This window comes from Plecotus auritus (assembly GCF_963455305.1).
Source record: "Plecotus auritus genome assembly, chromosome: 8".
NCBI lineage: Eukaryota > Metazoa > Chordata > Mammalia > Chiroptera > Vespertilionidae > Plecotus > Plecotus auritus.
Window position 1 is genome coordinate 163,826,780 of NC_137782.1, and position 16,605 is coordinate 163,843,384.

The window sequence follows — 16,605 nt, forward strand, 5'->3', positions numbered from 1 at the left end:
AAATCCTTTGCCCATTTTTTAGTTGGGCTATTTGTCTTTTTATGGGTTTGTGGGTTTTTTTTGGTTTTTCGTTTGTTTGTTTGTTTTCCAGCCCTTTCTAAGAGACGTGTAAAGCAAGGTCTAAGTAGGGGTTGCAGTTTGAACAGTTGGTAGAGTTCATTGCAAGGCTTCAGAAACCTTGCAAAGAGCACATGCCATTCCACGCCAGAGGGTTCGGGCAGGGGCAGACCCTGGGGAGGAAGGATGAGAGCTGTGGGGCCAGGCTGGACCTACTGCCCCTCAAGGACACCCCTTTCAAAATCCCTGCTGAAGAGTTTGGATGGAGGGGTTAGGGATATTGATTGGTTAGTGAATTGAAGGAAGAATCATATGGGGGTGGGGATCTTTCTTTGCTGTTTTTCTTTTTTCTTTTAAGGAGCATAGGTTTTATTTCTTGGATAAATGAGCCGATGCACAGAAAAGCATTTTGCAATTACAAAGGGATATGCAAACGTGAGGTGATATTCTTATTGCTACTATCGCTATTTGTAAGAACCAATGAGAACCCTCTCTCGATGAAATCACAGAAACCTGTGTGTGTGGTGGGGCGGCTGTGGGGAGATGTGGGGGGATGGAACTAAAGGAGAGGGGAGGGCAGCAGAGTTTGCAAACCTTGGTTACCTGCTTGAGGTGAGAAAGAGAGCGGTTTATGATTTCTGGCATATTCCTTCACCACCTGTACAATTATTTACTCAGCACTTTTCTATATATGTGCTCCTATTTCTTTTCATTAAACAGGTCTATTTATAAAGGAAACCTTATATCACAGTTATAAATGGCAAACCTACATCCTTTTCAAAATGGAAGGAAGGCTATCAACAAAGGTAGTGAAAAACCAAGCCGTGTTATTAAATTCTAGCTGGATGCTGTTACCTTCTGGGCCTGAAAAACTCTCCCTCCCTGCTTAGCCTGGCTCACCTCTCCTTGTTCCTCGTCTCCACTCACAGGAAGCCTCTGCAGCCCCACCCTCTCCCTCTCAGCTTTATTGCTTTCAGGGCCTTATCTCTGTCGAAGGGATGCTGCTCTTCCTTTGTGTGCCTGGCTGCACGAGGGCAGGACCTTGTCTCTCAGGCACTCTGTCTCCTCTCAATAAGCAGCTGTTGAAAAAAGAGCTGCAGGGATGTTCTCTAGTCTGTTTCCTATTCGGGAGTGTCAACAGGGTGTAAAGGCACCCACCAGCCTGTGCCGCGCTGCCACTGGCACCTCCAGGTAACAGGAGGACTGAGTGAGACTTGAGAAGGAAGCAGCCTCTGGGGGTGTCACCCACAGCTCACCTGGCTCCCACCCACGCTGTGGGAATCCCCAGGCCTGCACCTGCAATCCAGGCTTGGATCCTCCCTTGCCCACTCGCCTGAGGGTTCCCGCAGCATCACTGAACCTCACCAGCTTGCCTTCCCAGAGTAAAGGAGCGGTACCCTGCGGACCTCAGAGACCTCTGTGTGCATGGCAGGAGGCAGCTTACATGGACACGGCTGGCAGAGAGAAGCTGCTCAATAAATGATGGTGGAAGTTCCAAGGGCTTAGCAGCAGATGGGATTTAATCACTGACTTTGCCTGCTAAAATCCTGCCCTTTCTTCCAGGCTCAGCTGTAAAAAGTAACAATATTACTTACCCTCTATGGAGAATTCATTATGTGCCTGGTACCTTGTAAATAAGAGCTAAATAAATATAACATCTTATTTTATCCTTGCATTAATCTTATAAAGTGGGGATTTATTATTCCCATTTTATAGATGAGGGAACTGAGGCTTAGAGTAGTTGTATGACTTGCCCACAGTGATGCAGCCAGCCCTGTACTATTAAGCCTCTGATGGCATCCGCTCAATCTCCCTTGGCACACACGCGCGCGTGTGTGCGTGTGCGTGTGCGTGTGTGTGTGTGTGAAGTATCCATTTCTTTCTTTTTTTTTTTTAAATATATTTTATTGATATTCTACAGAGAGGAAGGGAGAGGGATAGAGAGCCAGAAACATCGATGAGAGAGAAACATCGATCAGCTGCCTCCTGCACACCTCCCACTGGGGATGTGCCTGCAACCAAGGTACATGCCCTTGACCAGAATCGAACCCGGGACCCTTCAGTCCGCAGGCCGACGCTCTATCCACTGAGCCAAACCGGTTTCGGCAGAAGTATCCATTTCTTGAAGGCTGAGACCACAGTCACTCATTTCTCCCCAGGGCCAAGCCAGCTTCCCAGCACACTGCAGATGCTTCCCTGTGTCTGCCAGGTCAACGAGGGACTGAGGGCCCCTGGGGTTCTTCTCCAGCTCCATCTCCAGGAAGGACAGGTGAAGGAAATGGAGCAAAAGAAAAAAAAAAAAAACCAAGCAGTTGATTCCCAGAGACGTAAGTTAGCTGCAGCAGAAAGGCCTTGGGATGTTCACGGAGGAGAGTGTGTGGAAGGACCTGGTAGAACCAGGAGAGCCACACGCACAGTGAGGGTGGGCGTGCAGACCGCCCAGAGGCAGGAGTGGGGGATGGCTGTGGGAGGCCCCTCCTGAAGCACTGACGCTGAGCTGGACTTCTCTGTCTTCCCAGGTTAACTCTCCACCCTGCCCTTCATTCCTGCAGGACATAAGAAGAAGAGCGAGCGATGCTGGGGTACTGATTCCTGTGGGTTGGGCCAGGACTGGAGCAATCTGTGGTAAGTAGCCCAGGATTCTGCCCTCGCCTGGGTGGTTTGTCTACACCCCACTTTGCCTTTTGAAGAGTTCCATAAAGTTCCCTTTTTTTAAAAAATATATTTTATTGATTTTTTACAGAGAGGAAGGGAGAGGGATAGAGAGTTAGAAACATCGATGAGAGAGAAACATCGACCAGCTGCCTCCTGCACACCTCCCACTGGGGATGTGCCCGCAACCAAGGTACATGCCCTTGACCGGAATCGAACCTGGGACCTTTCAGTCCGCAGGCTGACGCTCTATCCACTGAGCCAAACCGGTTTCGGCATAAAGTTCCCTTTTTAGACCCTCTCCAAAGTATCCTAATTTGAATGTACCCTCTGCTCCTGCAGGGACCCTTCCCAGACCCTGACTGATGGGGTGGAACTCCCCTTTAGGGGCTCTTTGGGCCACTTTTGAGGTCAGGGTCTATGCATCCTCATTTTTGTGTCCCCACATTTGGCAAAGTACATGGGTCCGAGGCTCAGCGGTCACTTCCTAACTGTGTGACTGTGGGTGAGCTGCTTACCTCCGCTGAGCCTCAGTTTCCACACTTACAAAAAAGGGTGACCTGAGAGCAATGGTTGTTACTAGGACAATGAGATGATCCAACCCGTGACAGGATTCTAACAGCTAACCTCTACTGAGCACTTCTGTGCCTGGCATTGCTGCCTGTATTAATTCAAATCATCCTCACAACGTCCCATGATCATCACCCTGTTTCATAGTTGAGGAAACTAAGACCCGGAGAGGTTGGGTAACTGGCCCAAGGTCACATGTCTTGTTAGCATGAGCGGATTTGGGCTTCAAACCCAAGCAGTGTGACTCCTGAGCCAACGGAATGGCACTCAACCCTGCTCCTGGGCTGGCTGCCTTTCTGTTTGTGGCTTAGGGTTGGTGTCTCTTAGCCCTGGGGACCAAAAGAACCCATTTCTTTGCCCACTCAGAAGCTCGGGTAGAATGGGCAGAAGGTAGAATGTATGGCAACTATGGCAACCAGATCACCTGGTCACACAAACGGGAGAGCCCTGGGGGCAAAGGTTCTGCTGCCAGCAGAGAAAGGTGTGGCTGGCATGGGACAATGTTTGAGGTACCAGATCCACTGGGAGGACCTGGAAGAGTACCAGGTGGGTAGATCAGCTGAGACTCTGGGCAGAGATGGGAGCTTCCTCAGGCAGGTGGGGTGAGCGGGAAGACTCTTACCTGAAGCTCTAGACTTGCAGGGGTCCTCAAACTTTTTAAACAGTTCACTGTCCCTCACACCGTTGGAGGGCCGGACTATAGTTTAAAAAAAAACTATGAACAAATTCCTATGCGCACTGCGGGCCCGGGACGAGTTGGCTGCTAAGCAGGACAGGCAGCGGCACCTAGCGGGCCGGATAAATGTCCTCGGCGGGCCGCATGTGGCCCGCAGGCCATAGTTTGAGGACCCCTGCTAGAGTCTACCAGTCAGATAGTGGTGGCCCTGGCCTTTGCTGAGGTCCAGTCCAGTGCTTCGAGGCCTCCTCCCCACCCGTCTCCTGCTCCACAGCCCAGTTTCTGTCTTGTCTCTGATTCTCTCTCCAGGTCTGAGCCCACACACTCCTTCCCAAGACCATCAGAGACAGAGGAGGGGGAAGGGCACTGTTTCCTCCTCGGCCACCCCCTCAGGCATCCACTGCTGAGGGCCAGGTGCCTCCATTGCTGGCTGTGGGATGAGAGCATGCGCTATTCCACCAGCCTCTGAAGTTCCCCACTCCTCGGGAGGCCAGGGCAGGGCCGGACGGAGTGGGCAGGTCACCTCTCTGGTTTGTTGTAGGCGCTGACCTTCCTGACCAGAAATGAGATCCTGTGGTGAGTAGATCCCCCCGTCCCCCCGTCCCTGGGCTGGGATCTTGCCCTGGCCCCTGAGAGTGGTCCCTGCTCAGAGCCACAGAGCCCTGGAGATGAGGCTGCCCAGAGCAGGCAGACAGGGACCCAGCCCCAGGGGTGGGGTCCGGATTCCCAGGCCTGACTGGAGATGAGTGGAATGTCAGGCTCCGGGCTGCTGGGGGACCCACGGCAGGGCTTCTTCATGGAATCACAGAGGTGAACAGGCCCTCCCTGGGATGATGAAGAAAAGGAAGGACTCAGGAAACAGGTCTGAAGCCCGTTTGGACGTCACTGGCCGGGTAACCTTGATGCGCTAACGGCATGTCTCTCAGCTCCCACCCCCTCCCCAAGCCTCCCTTCAGTGCCTGGAGTGTGGCAGACACTGTGCCAGCCTTGGAGTGTAATGGTGAACATTGGCCCCTGCTCTCGGCAGGTTTCTGTCCCCAAAGCCACCCATCACCACATCCCCTCATGGGATAGCAGAGGGATGGAAGGCGTGAGGGAGGGGTGAGTGCACAGCTCAAGCCAGGTGCTCAAGGAACACGTGTTAGATGGATGAATGAGCTCTCTAAGGCATGGGGTGGGGCGAGGCTGGAGGGAGGAGACCACTTTTAGACCCTCAGGCCTGGGGCCCTCTCCCCTCATTGTCGCTGTGTGGACTCGCGCTCCCCACCTTGACGCCCGGCCTGAAAGCCACACTTCCCACCTCTAGTCCCAGACTGGTGATGCCTTTGCCACAAGCACGAGCCTCCCCAGGCACTGAGTGTGGCCGGGACACAGGGAGCTATGGAGACCAGTCACGGGGCTATATTATTTTCCTTTGAAAATTGAAATTCACTCATTTTTTTAAATATAGAAAAAAATATGACAAAACTCCAAATGACTCACATCCTACTACCCCTACTGAGCTTTTCTAAAAAGTAACTCTTGAGCAAAAATAAAATCTAATTTTAAAATGTAACTTGTGAGCATGGCTTGAAAATTCGATAGCATCGAAAGCTCTACATAAAAAAGTAAATGCCCCCCTCACCCCCATTTTCCCAGGTCTTTTTCCCAAAGGAACCCCTGCTCAGTTGTTTCCCATTAGCCTTCCTGAAGAATCTTTCATAGTTAGACTGACACACAGAGCCTTCAAAGAGGGTATTCCATGCATACCGCAGCATTTCCTCATTTAAAGGGTAGCGTTCATACTGCTCTGGACCCTTTTTTATAAAGTTTTCATCCTGGCTGGTTTTGCTTAAAGCACAGAGATCTGTCTCTTTCTTTTTTTTTAATTTTTAAAATATATTTCTTTATTGATTTCAGAGAGGAAGGGAGAAGGAGAGAGAAATAGAAACATCAATGATGAGAGAGAATCATTGATTGATTGCCTACTGGGGATTGAGCCCGCAATCCAGGCATGTGCCCTTGGCCGGAATCGAACCTGGGACCCTTCCGTCTGCAGGCTGACGCTCTATCCACTGAGTCAAGCCGGGTAGGGTTGCCTCTTTCTTTTTTAATGACTATGGAGCATTCCTTCCTACAGAAGAACCGTAATTCATTTTACCAACCCCCTGTAATGTACACTTACGTTGTTTATGGCTTTCAGCTTTACAAGTAATGTTACATTCAACATTCATGCACAAAGAACTTATCCAACAGGGGAGAATTAATCCATAGGATAAATTTCTAGCCAGCGAAATGGAGACATTCCGGGCTCCAGGCCCTATCTTGGCCCTTAGCTCCGGGATTTCCTGGAACACCAGGTCAGCAGGTGGAGTGGTGACAGGCTTGCTTCCTGGAAACCAGAGGCCTGGGTCCGAGGCTCAGCGGTCACTTCCTAGCTGTGTGACTGTGGGTGAGTTTCTTACCTCTGCTGAGCCTCAGTTTCCGCACTTACAAAAAAAGGGTGACCTGAGAGCAAGGGCTGTTATTAGGACAATGAGATGATCCAACCCGTGACAGGCACCAGGGTCCGTGCTGAGTATGTGGTCATTGCTATTTTCATGGTGTTATCATCCCCTTTTGGCAAATGAGGGAACTGGCTCAGAGGAAGGATTTGCCCAAGGCACACAGCCTGGAAGTGGTCGATCATGGGACTAAAAGCCTTCATGCTAAAGATAGGGCTATTTATAAAATACCTGCAGGCCATACCGTGGGCAAAGCCTGTTGACTGCATGGCCCAGGCCACCGAGCCAGGACGGGCCTAGAGGCGCTGTGTTCTCAGTCCTGCCTGCACCATAGCAGTACGGAAGGAAGCTTATAGAACCTATAGGTGCCTGGGCCCCACCCCGGCCTTGAATGGAAATCTCCAGGGGTGGACACGGATCCTTTCACAGGCCCCCTCCATGATTCTAACAAGGGACCCAGTTGAAAACCACTAAATTCAGGGCCTCAGAGGCAAGAGGTGAACAGACAGAGGTACAGAAACAGCCACAGAATGTCTGAACTGGAGGAGCCGGGCGAGGGCATCACCCAGACTCATCTTACACGGGGGAAACCGAGGCCTGGAGGGGACGTGGCTGGTTCACGGTCCCCTGAGTGTGCGCAGTGGAGCTGGTGCCCGCCTCTCCCTGTGCAGACAGCCCCTCCCGCGTCTGGGCTAGGTGTGCGGGAGCCACAGCCTGCGCGGCTGGGTTTCTGGCAGGCTGAGTGTGTGAGTTTTTTAAATGACTTTGACTTTGAGTCCATTAGTGATTAATTCAGAGCTCCACTTAGAGCCGGCTGATCCATATTGGGAGGAGGAGGACGTTCTGTGGCAGCTGAGACACAGCCACGATTCATGTGCGGGCAGCCTACCCACCCCGCGGCCTGGGGAGGCACAAAGTCCGGGCAGGGCCCTCCCCACGCACCCCCTCCCCAGGGCTCTCCAGGGGCGTGGGGCTCCCAGTCTCTCACCTGGGTGGGGATGAACACTTGAGGGGTGGGCGGCACAGCCAGAAGAACCAGGTTTAGGGTTCAGACCCCACTCTCTCTCTTCCAAGCTGTCTGACCTTGGACACACCCCTTAAACGCTCTGTGCCTCAGTTTACCCGTCTATAGAAATGATCACTCCCATGTCTCTCCCAGGGGTTGATGGGAAGATTCAATGAGATCATGTGCTGGAGTGCACCCAGCATGGAGCTTGGTAAATGAGAAGAAGGTTTCAGGGGCAGGAGCGGTTCCTAAAGTCTCCCTCAGCCGCCCTGACACCTCCCTTCTCTGGGCTCCTGGGGGAAGGGCCGGGTGTCTACAGCTCTGCTTTCACTCTTACCACCGTGTGACCTTAGGCAAGTGATTTTACCTCCTTGAGCCTCAGTGTCCTCATCTGTAAACTAGAGGTAATGGCCCTGTTCTGGCCAGACTGTCATGCAGGTTCCATGAAAAGTGTCCCTGAGAGAAGGCAGCATGCGGCAGGCACTCCCAGGGGGAACCTGGGTGAGGTCCATGGGAGCCGTCTGCCCTGGGCACCAGCCAAATGGGTCCATGGCCTCAGAGAATGCTTCAACGTTCATAACATTGACTGAAAGTCAGCTTATGTTTTATGATCACCTCCCACCTGCAACTCTAACCATAGCAGTGATAATACTCCTTTGGGCTGGGCGGACGGCTCCACGCCCCTCCCCTTACGGATGGCTCCTCTCCTCCTTGCTGTCCTTCAGTCCCCCAGTGCTTTCCTGGGGGATGTCTCCCCCCACCCATCCCTCGCCAGGTGTGCTCTGTGCACTGGAGCCTCAAGGATGTTTCTGGAAGGGTGAATGATTTATAACTGCCTTTTCTGTGCCAATCAATCCTGAGTCCCTTTCCTCCAAAGAGCACGGTGGAGGGAGGGGGCTTGCTGGTGTCTACTCCCCAGCCCGTCACGTCTCTCTTCTCAGCATCCACGACACCTTCCTGAAACTCTGCCCACCTGGGAAGTACTACAAGGAGGCGACCCTGACCACGGACCAGGTCAGCTCCCTGCCGGCCCTGAGGGTGAGTCCAGGGTGGTGGGGGCGATGGGGGTGGGGTCACTGGTATCTGCTGAGGGCCTGAAAGAGCTGGTCTCAGTCTCCTCACTCGTGAAGTGGGTGGAGTGGTGGGTGTGGCTGCCGTCAGTTTCCTGCAAGCCCACGGGCTGTGCTCGCCTGAGCTGTCAGCCAAACCCCCTACCCCCAGTCTTTTAGGGACCATCCTTGAGCCTTTGTCCTCGTTGTGAAAAGACCTTGCCTTTCCACCTGGAAGAGCCCAGAGGTGCACAATCAAAGGGCTCTCATCCCTCCTGAGATTTTAATTAAAGTCTGTTCAATGCATAGAGAGGCCATGTCAGGTCACAAATCATGGCGCTGTCGGGCTTCCGGATTTTTCATTCAGATCTCGGCAGAAAAAATGCTTTGACTTTGTCATTGTGCAATAGAACCCATCTTCATTTCTGTCTGAACCAAGGTGGACTCTGAGAGCCGTGGGCACCTCTTGGAAGAGGGCCAGGGGCCTGGGGGATGGTGCCCTGGGGGAGAGACCACATGTGTGTGTGTGGGCGGGGAGGGGGGGGCACACACTTAACCAGGGCTACACAGCGACAGGTCTTGTTCTAGGTCGGAGACAGAGAAAGAACAGAGCTGGGGCTTGACACAGAGACAGAAACAGAGAAGACAAAGGAATGAGAAGGGGTATGGCGGGGTGGCGGGGTGGATGGCTGGGATTTTGGAGAGGGAAGGAGCAGGATCCTCAAAAAGGTGAGATAACTGGATGATGTACCTGTGCCAGGTACAGAACAGGGAGCCTGTCCCTCTGGTACCTCCTACTCACATACACACCCCTGCACACCCCAACACTCCCACATGCACATGTGCACACACACACATATGCTCAAACACACTTGTGCGCAATGGCTGGGACTTCTCTTAGACCTAGACTCTCTACTCAGGGACCTGAGGGCAACCCTGAGAGGCAAGGCTATGTCCCCGGTCAGTCCCAGAATATTTCAATATTAACCCTGGAAAGAAACTTAGAGGCCACCCAGTCTAATCCCTGGCAAATGCTCTCCGCCCTGGTTTTACCCATGGGAAAAGGGAGGCCCCGAGATGGAAATGACTTGCCCAGGGCCATCTGACAGCAGAGCGTGAACTGTCAGTCAAGACTGACCCCCAAGGCTGGGCTCTCCACTTCTACTCAGGGCAGGTGACCCTGGGTGGTCTGGGGACTGCTTGTCTGAAGGGTCACCATTTAGCAGCCGGGGATGATGCAGCAGAAATGTCAGGCTGCAGTAAAGCCCAGTGATGGAGAGCTGTGGAGGGCGGGTCTTGGGTAGACCACGCCCACAGGGGGCGGGGACCTAGGCCATCTCTGGAGCACCAGCCCCCAAGAGCTTATTCATTGGAAAGTGGCCAGAAAGTGAGATGGGATCTTTGAAAGAAATTAATTTTATTTCTCTTATTTCATCTTTCTGCATGGTGATTACTTTATGTTGTCGTACAAATAGAAACAAGTCATTGGGGAAACAAAAACTGGAAAACAGAGAAAAGGAAAAACACAGTAAAAATCACCAGGCAGCCCACCTCCAAGGGGCCTGCCATGACCACTGGGCCCTGTCTCCTCCCATACCCTTTTCTATGCAGGGCCCTGTCTCCTTCCATACCCTTTTCTATGCAGGGCCCTGTCTCCTCCCATACCCTTTTCTATGCGGGTATGTTTGTTGTGATCGCATTGACTTGTTTTGTATTTAAAAAAAAAATTTTTTTTTGTTTCTTTGTTGCTTTGCCAACTGGTTCTGAGCAACCGGAACCATCTCATGAATTGAGAACACAGCCATTACCACATCTAGAACTAGGGGGCAGGGCACTGGGCCAGGAGCAGAAGAGCTGGGTTCGAACGCACTTGCTAGCCATGTGATCTTAGGCAAGTCACTTCACAAGAGGAATGATTGGGGCTGGGGAAGCAAATAGACCCCAACCAAAGACCACCAGGTGGGAGGGGTGCCACATGGAGCCTGTTTTCCTGCGGGTGAAAGGCTGTCCTTGAAGAGGATGGGCCTGGCTCCAGGCCCCCCATGCTACACCTGGATGCAAGGCTGCAGTTTCTTGTCCGTACAGGGAAGCTCTTTCTAATAATCAGAACTGTGCACTGAAGGAATGAGCTCCCTGTCACTGAAGGGCACCAAGTGGGGCCAGCCAAGCATTTGGGGTGTTCTAGCCCCCACTTAGGTATCTACAGGTGCCCTCCTCACCCTCCTAGTCTGGTTCTGGACTTGGACCTAGTCTGGGGCTTGGTCTTACTTTCTTTTGTGTCATTTACCACACTGTGTCCCAGACTTTGGACCATCAGAGACAATGAAATTCCCTCTCCCCCACCCCATTTCTTTTTTTGTTTTGTTATGTTATGTTAGTCCTCACCAGAGGATATTTTTTCCATTGCTTTCTAGAGTGAGTAGAAGGGAGGGAGGAAGGGAGAAAGAGAGAGAGAGAGAGAGAGAGAGAGAGAGAGAGAGAGAGAGAGAGAGAGAGAAACATCGATGTGTGAGAGAGACACGTTGATTGGTTGCCTCCTGCACACATCCCAACCGGGGTTGGGGACCAAACCTGCAACCCAAGTACATGCCCTTGACTGGGAATTAAACCCCTTCAGTGACTAAGCCAATGCTCTAACCACTTAGAAACACGCCCCACTTCTTCTTCTTTTTTTTTTTTTTTTTTTTTTTTTTTTTTTGAGGAAGGACTAGCTAGAGATGTCAACTTTCCTATTTTGCCAAGTAAGGACATTAAAAAAATATGTCAACCACAATCACCATCCTTCTACTTTTTTTTCAATGTTCATTTTAGAACAGAAACGTAAGAAGGATCTAATCCCAGAAGCAAGAATAGTTCTTTCCATACACATCCCTTTTTGTCTTTATTTTTCTCTCTTTATTCCTGGTTGTCGAGAACTTTGTCACTGACCATTCCTGGTCCTCAGATTAACTTTTGGGGGTTAGATCTAGGACTAAAATTTCCCTCTGTGTCTTTCCAATCCTGGACGAAGCAGAAAACTTGCCTCCCACAACGAGCAAGGAGAGGCTTGCTGGGAGGTGGGGGCTCAATTGTCCCTGTGTTCTCCGAGGCCCCGAGGACGGGAGCTCATGACTCACCCTGCCCAGAACACATCTCTGGAAAAGGCTTGGAGAATGGGGCCCCAGGGAGCTCCAAGCACCGCTGCAACTTGGCTCGGGATCTCCAGTGGTCTGGGAAGGTCCTATTTTCTTAACTTGGCTTCACTTGTGGATAATGAGGGCTGGTTAATACTGGGAAGGGTCTGCCCATCAGCGGAGAGCAGGGGAGAGCGGCCTGGGCAGCAGAGGGTGGTGGGAAAGCCTGCAGCCAAGGCCCCGCCTGTTCCACTCAGAAGGCTTCTGTTTTCTCTCTGTCTGCCGCTCTACTTGGTGTATTTAAAAGTGAATTAGCTCAGTGTTTCTGTTCTTGTAAATAACGATCTTGCTTTCTGTAAACACGGATACGTAGTGGTGTGGTGTGACGGGGTGTCTAATTTCCGGGCCCAGAACTGTGGGTGGCAGGACCTGCGGGAAGATCACAGGCTCTCCTGGGAGATCGGGGCTGCAGAAGCTCGCACACTGTGTCTCCCTTGGGTCTGCCATTCCCCGGGTTCCTCTCTGTCTGTCTCCTCCCTTGTTTTGGTGGAGCACATCCTGTAGTAGCTTCCTAGTAAAGGTGCATGGAGGTAAATGCTTCCACACCTTACGTACCTAAGAGTGTCTTTTCTCCCCTCACTCTTCACAGAGGGAATTGAATTACAGGTTGGATATAATTTTTTTTTCCAATGCCAGAATTTGGAAAGCATCACTCTATTACATTTTAGCTTCGCTGTCATTGTTAAAAAGTTTCCTGATTCTTTTTGTGTGTGACCTGCTCCCCCCCGCTCCCTCCGCCCGCCCCCCCCCCCCCCCCCCCCGGAAACTTGGATGCTCTTTGTTTCTGAAATTACCAACAATGTGAGTGAGTGTGGGTCCTTTCCTCCATGTATCGGGCACACAGAGGACCCATTGGGTGGGAACTGTCCTTCAGTTCAAGGACATTTCTGTGAACTATTTCTTTGATAACTTCTCCCCTCTGCTTCCTCCGTCCTCTCTTTCTGGAGCTCGGATCTCCTGGTATCGCACACGCTGGTCCTTCACTTCTCAGCTACCTGCCAGCTTCCTCTTCGGCTCTTCTTCCTGGGAACTTCCCTCAACTTGATCCCCAGCTCTAATGTAGTTTTCCACTTCTGCCATCATGCTTTTGATTTCCAAGAGCTCAAGTTCATTCCTTTTTTTAATAGTATCCTCTCCCTTCCTCCTGGAGGCTGTGTTTTCTCCGATCTTTTCTCCAAGGTACTTTCCCCACTAGCTGGTTTGGGTCTTGTTGCTCTTGCCAGAGGCCTTCCTTGGAGAGCTGGTCATTGTCTGCTCATCATTAGAGTGGGGAGAGGGGGTGGTTGCTAAGAAGCTGTTTCAAAGCTCAAATCCTTGGGTGGGGTTTATGGACCGGAGCTGTTCTGGAGGGTGAGCTGAAGGGGCCATTTCTTGAGGACACTCTACAGAAGGCAGGAGTAAAGTCCTGGTGGCCAGTATGCTGGAGCTGAGTCGGGAAAGCGGGCTGGTGGAGTCTCAGACTTAAATATATTAATTTAATTTCCAGTTCTTAATGGTGGTTGACGTCCCCAGCGCAGAAAGCTTCTGTTACACGCGTCTCAGAGAACAGCCCTCCAATCTTCTGCGGGGACTGGAGGGGGGCAGTCACCCCACAGTGTCCAATAGGGGGAAGTCTAGAACTCCAGCTGCCTTTCAAGACTTTCGATCTGTCCTCCTGTTAGCCGACCTCCATTTCCAGTGAGACCCGGTGCTTTCCGTTCCAGAGCCTTTAGAGGGTTCTGGGATGTGGGACAGGTTGACACCCCGCTTTCCCAATGCAGGTTCCGGGACCTGCTCTCTGGTGCCTGCCGCGTCAGTCACCGCTCGCTCATCTGCTTCCCTCCGTTCTCCTGCTTCTGTAGGTCAAGCCTCTATCGCCCCTTCCTTGCGTTTCACTGGGTGTCCGGAAAGAGATGCAAGTGCCCAACCTGCCATCTTCATGAGGAACCACACCTGCATTCCTGGTGTGCAGGGGACACCCACAGCACCCTCTCCTCGTGCTGCCGCCTCGGGCCCTTCCACGCAGACAGCGGCTGCCCCAGCCTTTTCTCGGTGCTTTCCACTCCCAGCTCCCAAGCACTCTGCCTGCCTGGTGTCCTCAGAGCCTTGCTCCCACGCTGGCCTATCGCCACTCCACACTCCCAGGCTGCTCTGGGAGCCCCTGCTTCCCCACGGCCCCCTGGGAAATGTCACCCCTTGTCCTGTCGATCATCAAGGGCAACGTCCCGTGGATAAGAGATGTTTTAAAAGAGGCTGATGAATGAGGTTCCCACACCTGGTTCTCATTCATTCACCCCATAAGTCGTTACTATACACTTCCTCTGCATTGTGCACTGACTGAGGTTTGGGGGGCTTACGAGACCTTTTCTTAGGAAATTCAGGGCTAAGAACCAACGGGAGGATCACAAACCTCGGGGCTTTACAGAGCTGATTCTTGACCCCAGTGCCAAACATGGGGCCCAGAGAGGTTCACCCAGGCTACCTGGTGGACACCGTGCCCCTTAGAGAGACCCAGCACTGGGTCATGTTTTGGCAGCATCGCCGCCCCACTTTTTAGGATGCTGAGTGGCTTCTGGGGCAGCCAGGCAGGTCTGGGAACAGCACCCCTCCCGGAAGGCCCCAGAAGGACCTCCTTACTGGTGTCCAGAGGCCGGGCCAGGCCAGTGCTCAGCCATCCGGCACCTACGCTAACTCCCGGCAGCCCTTGGCCGGCTGAGTTATTATCCGCGTTGACAGCTGGGGAAGCAGAGGGTCAAAGGGGGTAAGCAATCCGTCCAGTGAAAACTCTGTTATTACAAATGACCGTCCTGCTTCGTCTTGCAGAGTCCTGGGCTGGAAGGGGTCCTGGTAGCCTTGGGGCTCCTGAGCCCCTTCTCCACGGCTGATGGCATCCCTGTCCACCTGAGAAGAGTGAGGGGGCAGGGGGGGGGGGGGCAGTACCTGGACTCCAGGCATCTGTCTGTGCTTTCTTTAAAAATCAATTTTGTCAGAGCTTTCTCTTGGCAGGTTGCACCTCCCAAGAGTGGACAGGGCTTTATAAATGAAGAAACTGAGGCACAAGATGGGACCGGATCATACAAGGTCCCAGGGCCCCTCACAGGCTGAGCAGAGATGGAGCCCAGGCTTCCCTCTGCAGGTCCCACTCCCACCACATCCTGAGGAAACGCTGAGGTTTGATCCCCGGTGAGGAGCTGGCCTGCCCACTCCTAACATGCACCTCTCGGCTCCCATGAGCTCAGAGCGGTCCTCTGAGCACTTTGCATTTAGCCAGTAGCCTGCTGGGAGGGGTATGTTTGATCGCCTGTAGCCCGGACTAGGACAGCTGGACCCCGGGATAATCCTCATGCTGGATTTAGGCCACTGCCTGGGCCCCTCCCTCACCCTCAGAGACTCTCCCTGGTTTGCTAAAAATAGAAGCAGATTTCATGGTTACAGCAATTCTACTTTCCAGCCCCAAATGGCCACTGCCATTAGTCATGTGCTTCTTGGTTACGGGCCCTGTCCATGCTCCGCCTCATGTGCTTCTCACGGCAGGTCTGTGAAGCTCAGTGATATTTCCCCATTGACAGATGGGGAAACTGAGTCTCGGAGTCAACAGTTCTGGGCAAAGCCCCAGAATTGCAAAAATACATTTGTACCCAAGACCTGTTCGTTCTTCTCCATCTTCTGGGGAAGATGAAAGGTCACCAAGCAGGCGACATGTGTATGCATACATGTCTACATCTGTGTACATGTATGTAGCCAGGAGAGGAAGGAAAACAGGAGAGAGATGTGGCCTGGACAGTTGGTGTTTGAGGGGAAATGACTTTTCCCATCTTTAGCTGGGACACTCACCTGAGCCCTACCCTTAGGAGGGAGATCACGTATGTGTGTCTCGTGTTTTGGGGTGGCCTGTACTTTAGTCCAGCTCATTTCGGGAGGGCCCCTCTCAGAGCCCAGCCGCTCGGGCTTCTGTGCCAGGCCTGGGAATTGTCTCATTCCCAAGTCCCCAAGCCAGGCCCCACCCCTGGTGCCTAGGCTCCTGGGTGGGACAAATGTTCCACGGAGGAAGAGGAGAGAACAAAGGGCGGGGCCTGCCCAGCCTCCCAGGCCCACCTCCCAGGGCCTGAGGTCACACTGAGCCTTCTGTCCCATCTGAGACGCATGCTGCCCCCTCCCTCCAAGATATTGGGGCTGACCCAGCACTTCCCCAAATGGAGCTGGTGGCTTCTGCTCACTCACTCGGGGCTGCAGGCACAGCCACCTCAGTCCATTCGGCAGTTAAGTCAGCTGGCCTGTCCCATCCTCCTAGGCTGCCCTGCATCTGTGCTGTGCCTGGCGCTGTGCTGACATGTCACACACACATCATCTCATTTAATCCTCAAAGCGACCCATGGAGGAGGGAGTTATCCTCATTCGCAGCTGGGGAGCAGAGGATCAAAGGGGTTAAGCAACTCATCCACATCACACAGCTGATGAAAGGCAGCCGAGCCTCCACCTCCAGCCCCCCACCCCCCAGGGGGAGGGTCCCCCGATTCCTTGACGCAGAGTCAGAGCTGGGAGGGCAATTTGGCAGCTGGCTCGCTCCCTGCATTTTCAAGCATCATTAGATCTTTTTCTGACAACTTCATCAGTTAGCGGGGCTCAGAATTGGCAAAAATCCTTATTTAGACATTCAGCCAAAGAATTAAGAAGTGGTTGGTTTCAGAAAAAGCTCAGGGATGTAGGACGCAGTCTTTGCTCTGGGCTGAGCAGCCAGCAGCAGAGAGCTGGGGTCTGGCCTCCCGCCTGGGCTGCGCCACTGACCCAGCGGCCTCGAGTACATGGCTGCTCTTCTCGGGCCTCAGTTTCCTCATCTCCCAGGTGTGTCATGCCTCCCAGACAGGTAGTCAGGAAAGCCTGGAAGGTGGGGAAGAGCTTTGGGTTCTATTTTTAGCTCCCCCCCTCCCCCCCGCCCCGCGGCCGCCGCTTCTGGCTGAGT

At 52.8% G+C, this 16,605-nt stretch overlaps 1 protein-coding gene across 2 annotated transcripts in view; it reads left to right on the forward strand.

Moving 5' to 3' along the window:
• Positions 1–2,644: 2,644 nt before the first annotated feature.
• The window catches only part of CIB4 (calcium and integrin binding family member 4), a 36,158-nt gene continuing 22,197 nt past the window's right edge, over positions 2,645–16,605 (forward strand). The window contains exons 1-4 of one of the 2 annotated variants that reach the window (XM_080686489.1): positions 2,645–2,682; positions 4,497–4,531; positions 5,855–6,023; positions 8,386–8,482. In XM_080686489.1, the coding sequence (XP_080542615.1) occupies positions 4,519–4,531; positions 5,855–6,023; positions 8,386–8,482 (279 nt within the window). In that variant the 5' untranslated portion in view covers positions 2,645–2,682; positions 4,497–4,518. Of the gene's footprint in view, positions 2,683–4,351; positions 4,370–4,496; positions 4,532–5,854; positions 6,024–8,385; positions 8,483–16,605 lie in introns of those variants that run through there. The other variant, XM_080686490.1, reaches the window with a different exon arrangement.